The 8019-nt window shown below is 39.5% G+C and overlaps 1 protein-coding gene across 4 annotated transcripts in view; it reads left to right on the forward strand.

Moving 5' to 3' along the window:
* The window catches only part of SKA1 (spindle and kinetochore associated complex subunit 1), a 59042-nt gene that overhangs the window by 11942 nt on the left and 39081 nt on the right, over window positions 1-8019 (forward strand). For 2 of the 4 annotated variants that reach the window (XM_075066865.1, XM_075066866.1), the window contains exon 2: window positions 6551-6653. In XM_075066865.1, coding sequence (XP_074922966.1) covers window positions 6551-6653 — 103 coding nt within the window. The remainder of the gene's footprint in view (window positions 1-6550; window positions 6654-8019) is intronic. The other 2 variants (XM_075066867.1, XM_075066868.1) reach the window with 1 other exon arrangement.

An 8019-nucleotide genomic window follows, 5' to 3' on the forward strand; every position in this document is an offset into this window, starting at 1 on the left:
GCTGGAGTTGCTAGGGTAAAAGTTCTCCGACGAACATGCACGCGCGGCGCGTACACCTACTGGAATGGATATGAGCAACACATCTCGAAGAACAACAGTTACAAAGGTGAGTAACCGTGTTTTCTGGGGTAGGTTGAGAACATAGAATAACTGTCTTGACTACAGTAGACATTAAAATTACAACTTTTTTTTTTAAATATGACTGTTGGCACAGTGTGATGTTAATGGCTCAGCACTGCTAGAACTGGGAGCAAGTGTGGGCCATTGACAGAGCAGCCAGGTGCATTGTGAATCATATTAGGATCATTGTCCTAGTAAGTCTAGGTGTGGAACACCAATCTTGGATCATTCCCAAATGTAATTTTTATTTAGGGCCCCAGTGTGCCTTCAGCTGAAGTTTAGCCTGAATAAATACGATTTGATTTGACCCTAATCTTAATTCACAAACACCACTTATCACTTTAGTGTGTGAAAAGCTGGCCCTTTTGACCTGTGGCATTTGAAAGGCTAAGAAGAGCATACGGGATTTGAGGCAGAATAAATCAGCATTCATTAAGAATATATATTCTAGGAATGTTTGAATATTCAGTGTCGGCAGGAATTAATATACAGTAAAAGGTTTTGTAAGAAAACAGGAAGCAAGTCTAATAGGAATAATTAGGTGTAATTAGCAGTACACTCCAAATACTCATGGGGAGAGATTTAGTTGCATAGGAGTAACTATTCTAGTGTATATCTTGCATAGTGTCTGTATATCTGTAATAAATCAGTTGGTCTCTCTCCTAATTCTGTTCTGAATATATTTGCAGAGTTTTAATCCTTTCAGCAGTCTGTGTACTTTTATTTATTTAGATCTATAGAATATATTTACTAAAAAATTGCCTAGCCGTGACTTTAGGTGCCTTTGCCATAAATTAAAAGTGCAAATACTAAGACAAATTAAAATATAGCCCAGGATATTCTCCAACTCCAGGAGAGAAAACAAAGCACCCCAACCACAATGCCAGTTTTTGAGATTTCCCAGTCTTAAATATACAACTCCCTACCTAAAAGATTGACAGAATTGGGGTGCTTTGGATCAAGGGGAGATGTGAATTCCAAAGTTCAGGGCCTCTCATAAATGCTCTGACAGCTGCTTCCTCCCTTTTAAATAGGATGATGGTGTGTCAGAATAGATCACTGTGTTTGAATAAACTGACTATAAAACTGAGAGGCAGTAAATCCAAAGGCCATGTCTACACTATAGATTTTGTGCCACTTTGACCAATTCCCTGTGTTTCTTTGGCTTAGTCATAATCAATCTACCTGTAATTTCACGTTTGATGTTATGACAGGATAGATTTCCCTCTTCCCCGCCGGAAACTTTGACATGAATTCAGCAATGTGTTTGAGAGATGTGGGTTTAAAAACATGAACACGTTTTGAGAAATTATTTTTTGACTTGTAATATACAAAATAGTTTAGCTTAGAAACACCAGATTTGTGTGTGTGTTGTCGTTCTTGATGAGGAGTAGTTCCTTTGGCTCCTTGTAGGGTAAGTAGGGGAATTGTGTAGTTATTAAAGGTGGTTGATATGTACATTTTAAAAACTGCAGAGTTCCAATGTGTGCATACTATCCATTATGCTTTAGGAACCCACCTCACACAATGAATCCTGGCACTCAAGCATTTGTGTTTCTTAAACTCCAAGAGATTTTATTAAAGTTTTTTGCCCTTATACATATTTACAAGTTTAACTCCGCTTTAAGATTTTTTTACTGGGAATCTAGGGTCTAAGATTTTCTCATCTGCATTTTCCTAAATAAGCTGAATCTTATACGAGTGTGACATTTTACCAATTCTGTGGCAGTGTGAAAGACTTCTTAAATTTGTGAGCATAACATGTGTAGCTATACAGCTCTGCCAAGTATCATACATATTTGGCCAACCTATGTTCCATTGTATGCATCTGAAGAAGTGGGCTGTAGCCCACGGAAGCTTATGCTCAAATAAATTTGTAGTCTCTAAGGTGCCACAATTACTCCCGTTCTCTATGCACTAGTATGTGGGTTATAAAAACAACCACAACAAAACCCATAGTTTTCAGTTCTAGTTAACCACCAGAGGGAGCCAATACAGTCCTATAAATCTAAGGACTAATACTAGTATTTTATCTGTAGAGTTCAAGCACACAGATTTCTCTAGTTTACCACCTACCTCAGTATGCTCCCTGCCCTGCTCTCAGTTTGCTCAACTAAATAGCATTTACTATGTCTGCTGCTTCAGGAAAAGCTATGTTCACTTTTTGTCTAAGCAGTGTACATTTTAAATTCTTTTTGCATAACTAGTACTTATGATGATAGAGTTCATGTTGATGTTACATATGGAGGATTCAGCAAATGCCATTTGTGAACATGTATATGTGAGGTCAGACTAATGTGAGAACTGGAAATGTGGTTATATGTGGGACAGACAAGACTGTCCATGACTGTTGCAGTCTATAGCATACTTGTTTGTGCTGTACACATTTCTTCCACATAGTGTTAATGTGCCTTGCTTCAAAGCAATTAGTGGCAACATGATACATCTTCTGCCACCTTGCTCTGTCATGGGCTGTTGCTTCCCAGTTGCTGGGGTCAACCTGACAGGCTTTCAAGTTTGACTTCAGTATGTCCCTATATTGTTTGTACTGGCCACCATGAAAATGGGTGCCTTGCTTTAGCTGACCATAAATATGGCCTTGGGTATGCTCAAATTGACCGTGTCAACAAGATGCCTGGACTAATGCAGCTGAACTTTTATGAGTTTGCTTTGAATGCTAGATATCAACAACAATTAAGGATTTTGGTATTGGAAATATTGTCCTACCATTTGACCCTGCAAACAGACNGCATCTGAAGAAGTGGGCTGTAGCCCACGGAAGCTTATGCTCAAATAAATTTGTAGTCTCTAAGGTGCCACAATTACTCCCGTTCTCTATGCACTAGTATGTGGGTTATAAAAACAACCACAACAAAACCCATAGTTTTCAGTTCTAGTTAACCACCAGAGGGAGCCAATACAGTCCTATAAATCTAAGGACTAATACTAGTATTTTATCTGTAGAGTTCAAGCACACAGATTTCTCTAGTTTACCACCTACCTCAGTATGCTCCCTGCCCTGCTCTCAGTTTGCTCAACTAAATAGCATTTACTATGTCTGCTGCTTCAGGAAAAGCTATGTTCACTTTTTGTCTAAGCAGTGTACATTTTAAATTCTTTTTGCATAACTAGTACTTATGATGATAGAGTTCATGTTGATGTTACATATGGAGGATTCAGCAAATGCCATTTGTGAACATGTATATGTGAGGTCAGACTAATGTGAGAACTGGAAATGTGGTTATATGTGGGACAGACAAGACTGTCCATGACTGTTGCAGTCTATAGCATACTTGTTTGTGCTGTACACATTTCTTCCACATAGTGTTAATGTGCCTTGCTTCAAAGCAATTAGTGGCAACATGATACATCTTCTGCCACCTTGCACTGTCATGGGCTGTTGCTTCCCAGTTGCTGGGGTCAACCTGACAGGCTTTCAAGTTTGACTTCAGTATGTCCCTATATTGTTTGTACTGGCCACCATGAAAATGGGTGCCTTGCTTTAGCTGACCATAAATATGGCCTTGGGTATGCTCAAATTGACCGTGTCAACAAGATGCCTGGACTAATGCAGCTGAACTTTTATGAGTTTGCTTTGAATGCTAGATATCAACAACAATTAAGGATTTTGGTATTGGAAATATTGTCCTACCATTTGACCCTGCAAACAGACCAAAGACAGCATATATGAACCTATGATATGTTGTCCACATCTCACAACCAAATAGAAGTGTTGGTCTGACTGATTAAATATGACCATGTAGATCATTGTTGCTACTACTGTTATATACTTGCAACAAATCTTGTGCAAATTCTGTCAAGTAAGGTGTCTATGAAAAGGTTATGATTTGCTGAATATGATTATGCTATTTGTATCATTTGTGTATTTGAAGTTATGAGCACTGGCTCAATACCTGTATTTCAAATATGTTTGATCCTGAAGTAACACAAGGTATTTAGCCTGCACATCTTGAAGGGACTATTCAAATTAAGGAACATTTAACTCACAATGGACCACGGGAGACACCTATCTGCACTTAATGGAACTTCCTGCTGTGACTAAGCAAAATCATGCATGGACATATGACTTGCCCATGTGACTCCAAACACCATCTTGCTACCTGTAATTTTCCACGAGCTGTGCTGAGGGCTTTGTTTGAAACAATGGATTTCCCTCCACATAGCAGAAGCTATAAAAAGCCCTGGAAACATCTCAATTTTAACGTTTTCCTGCTCAGACCTATGGACTATGAACTTACCCTAATGGGAACAGTCTAACCAAGAGACTGAGGACATTTGCAATGATTTGGAAGCAACCAGAGACTTGACTTAAGCTAGCAGTTTATTCCATCACTGCTACAAGCCTGAACCAAGAATGTTGTAATTATTGTATGTATTTGATTCCTTAACCAATTTTAATTCTCACCTTTCTTTCTATAAGTAAACCTTTAGATTTTAGATACTAAAGGATTGGCAACAGCATGATTATTGCGTAAGATCTGAGTTATATATTGACCTGAGTGTGTGGCTGGTCCTTTGGGATCAGAAGAACCTTTTATTTGATGAAATTGGTTTTAAAGAACCACTCATCTTTAAGTCTAATGTTTTTGGTAGTGATACAAGGACTGGAATATCTAAGGAAACTGCTTTTCTGACTTCTTGTTAGTCTATGTGGTGAAACAAAAGTTTACTTTTATTGCTGGTTTGGTATATCTTATGGGAGAATAACCACCAGTTTTGGGGGGGTATCTGCCCTATTTCTCAGCAGTTTGTCCTGAACTTGGTATTCTTAGATGTGACCCACAAAGGCACGGTTACAATGTGATAGGCAACAAGAGTCCTGTGGCACCTTAAAGACTAACAGATGTATTGGAGCATAAGCTTTCGTGGGTGAATACCCATTTCATCAGGTAATCATGAGAGGTAATCTCATAATCAATTGTGACATTCTGTGACAGCGTATTCCCTTGGTAGCAAAACTTCTCCATGAACTTGAGAGGAGCTTTGTTGATCTTAATAATGTGTGAGCATCCCCCGGCACAAGTTGGTACAGTAATTCAGTTTTCTTTAGGCTGATTGTGAAACTAAAATGATTGATTGCACAAGCAAAGTGATCAGTTATAACTTGAACGTCATCAATCTAGTGAGCAACCAACACATGGTCATCAGCAAATTAAAACTCCTTAATTAGTAAATATGCCATTGTCATGCGAGCACAGAAGCACTGCAGTTTGAACAGCTTCTCATCAGTGTTGAACTGGATAAATACTCTGTCAATGTCATAAAATACATCCATAGGCATAGTGGAAAAAAAGGGCCAGAAAGGAGTGTGGAAGCAGCGTGCAACCTTGTTTGGTGTCTCTGGGGAGTGGGAAGGGGTTTGATATCTCACCATTTTCCACCTCTCCAGCCATCATCCCATCATGGAAGGATCGAATGACAGAATTAAACTTTGCAAGGTATTGAAAGATGAACAGAAATTTTCAGTCCCTCTCAAAACTTAGAGTCAAAAGCTTTAGCTTAGTCAATGAACACCATATAAAGACCACAATTCTGCTCCCAGCATTTTTCCTGAAGCCAGTGGGCTGTGAAGATCATGTCTATAGTTCTCTTTCCAAACTGAAGTTCAAATTGAGACTCTGGGAGGATGGTTTCCACAACATAGGTGTTAAGTCTATTCAAAATGACTTGTGCAAGAATTTTCTCAGCGACAGAGAGTTGGGAAATGCTGTGGTGATTATCACAGGTTATCTTAGCATCTTTATAGAGCAGTGGTTCTCAGCCCACGGGCCGCTTGTGGCCCAATCAGTGCATAGTTGTGGCCCATGTGACATCCTCAGGGCCATACAGGCACGGGCCGCTTGTGGCCCAGTCAGTACATAGCTGTGGCCCATGTGACATCCTCAGGCCCCTACAGGTAGTATATATATTGTGTGGATGAGGTCCATGCTGCATATGCAGCCTACAATAGTAAATAGGTTGAGAACTACTGCTATAGAGGTACTGTCTTTTGCTCCAGATAATGCAGAAGGAGAATGTGAGGTGCCTTGTAGTATGGTAGCTACCCTGCTTACAGATCTCTGCTGGAATGCCATCCATTCCAGGTGTTTTTCCTTGTGACATCTGCTTGATTGCTGTTATGGTCTTATATAAGGTAGGGGCTAGTGCAAGTTCTTATAGCGGATGTTCTGGAAGAGCATTAATTGCTTCCTCAGAAATACTGGAAGGGTGATTAGGAAGCAAACTGAAATGTTCCGTCCACTGGTCAAGTATATCCTTTTGGTCCTTTGAGAGTCAATTGCTGTCCATTGTCATTTTGCATGCAGGGGTTATCCGGCACTTGGGGCCATACACAGCACAGAGTCCAGCAAAAAAGCTTGTACTTATAATGTAGATATCTTAAATGTACCAATGTTTTTTCTGTTTGTAGAGCAGTAGTGGGAATATGGCCTCTTCAGATTTGGAAGATTTATGCTCTCACATCAACACAAAGATTTCAACTATCAAAAAGACCCTTCAGTTAAGAAACATGGGTAAGAGAGCTCAGTAGGTGTTTTTATATTCACAGGAGTGTATCTAGGTATGTGGATTATATTTAATAAAGGATTTTCCATCAAGTATTGAAGATCTAAATGCTCATCTCAAAATGCTATTTTACTATTACTTATGTACAACTGTGGAATAACTTTTGTTGATGGTGATCTTTCTATAGCTGTGTCCTCTTTTGGAAATGTCTTATGTAAATCTGAGGAAACCAACCAAGAATTCAGTGTTTGTGAAACATGCCAGTCTACTTTACCTACCTGAAGGAGCTGGGGCTCTCTGAGTAGAGGAGAGGAACTTAATAGACATGGAGGACAACCAGAAAAAGTCAGGGACAAGAGTGTGGGATCAAAGGAACAATAACAGGGAACTAGAGAGGATACCAAACAGAACCTGAGGAAATGAATGGTTCTAGTCTGTCAGTGTTTTAGACTGATGGTTTATCCACAGAACAGATACAGCATGGCTAGTGGCACAGTAAGCTTTCCCATACTACCCCACCTAAAATCACCTATAGGCATAAAGGAGTGGGTTATTGTCTGTGCATGATAAGTTCTTGGCTTCTCTGTCAAACTGCTTACAAAAGGGGCAGTTCTAGCGCTGTGGGTTTTTTTAAAATGTTAATGCTGCATTTGGTTACAGAAAGCAAAAAAAAAACAACCAACCCAGCTTCCTTAAACGGTACAGGTATCTGGACAGAAATCTGACCTCTGTCTGTCAAACTAGTTTTTCCACCATCCTAGATGTTAGAGGTGAGGTGAAATGTGGCCATGAGTGATCATTAGAACCTATAGTGAAAGCAGTTTCAGTGGAGTGGAGACATCAGAGGCAAGAGGGTCGTGCATGGAGTTGGAGTAGAGGAATTCAAAGCAATGATTATAGACAGTACATTCACTGAATTCAGAGATAAAGAGTAGAAGATAGTCTGGGCATCATCTGTAAAAATAGGAAGGATCCAGGATCCGTTATCTTTTAGGAGCGGGAGACCTTAGCTTGCCTATCATGTGAGGGGAAAGAACCTGTGGGAGTTAGAGGTTGAGAAAGGTGAGGAAGGGCTGGAGAGTGGGGACAAGGGAAGTCTCTCATAGAACTTTATTTTCTTTAGTGTGAGAGAGTGCAGTACTTTAATTCTTTAGTACTGCAGAATTGGTTGTGAGTCAAAGTTTAGCAGAAATCTTTCTACCTCCAAGCCGGCACAGAAAGGCCTTGAAGATGTTCTTCAATAGGAGATGAAAATGCTTCTAGCCCTTTTCTTTTTATCCAGGCAAAATCTACCAAAATAAGTAGCTATATTTAGGAATATCAGCCATTCATTAATTGATAAATTTGTATCTCACTGGTTGGCTTTTTTTTTTT

This window comes from Chelonoidis abingdonii, chromosome 6, assembly GCF_003597395.2.
Source record: "Chelonoidis abingdonii isolate Lonesome George chromosome 6, CheloAbing_2.0, whole genome shotgun sequence".
NCBI lineage: Eukaryota > Metazoa > Chordata > Testudines > Testudinidae > Chelonoidis > Chelonoidis abingdonii.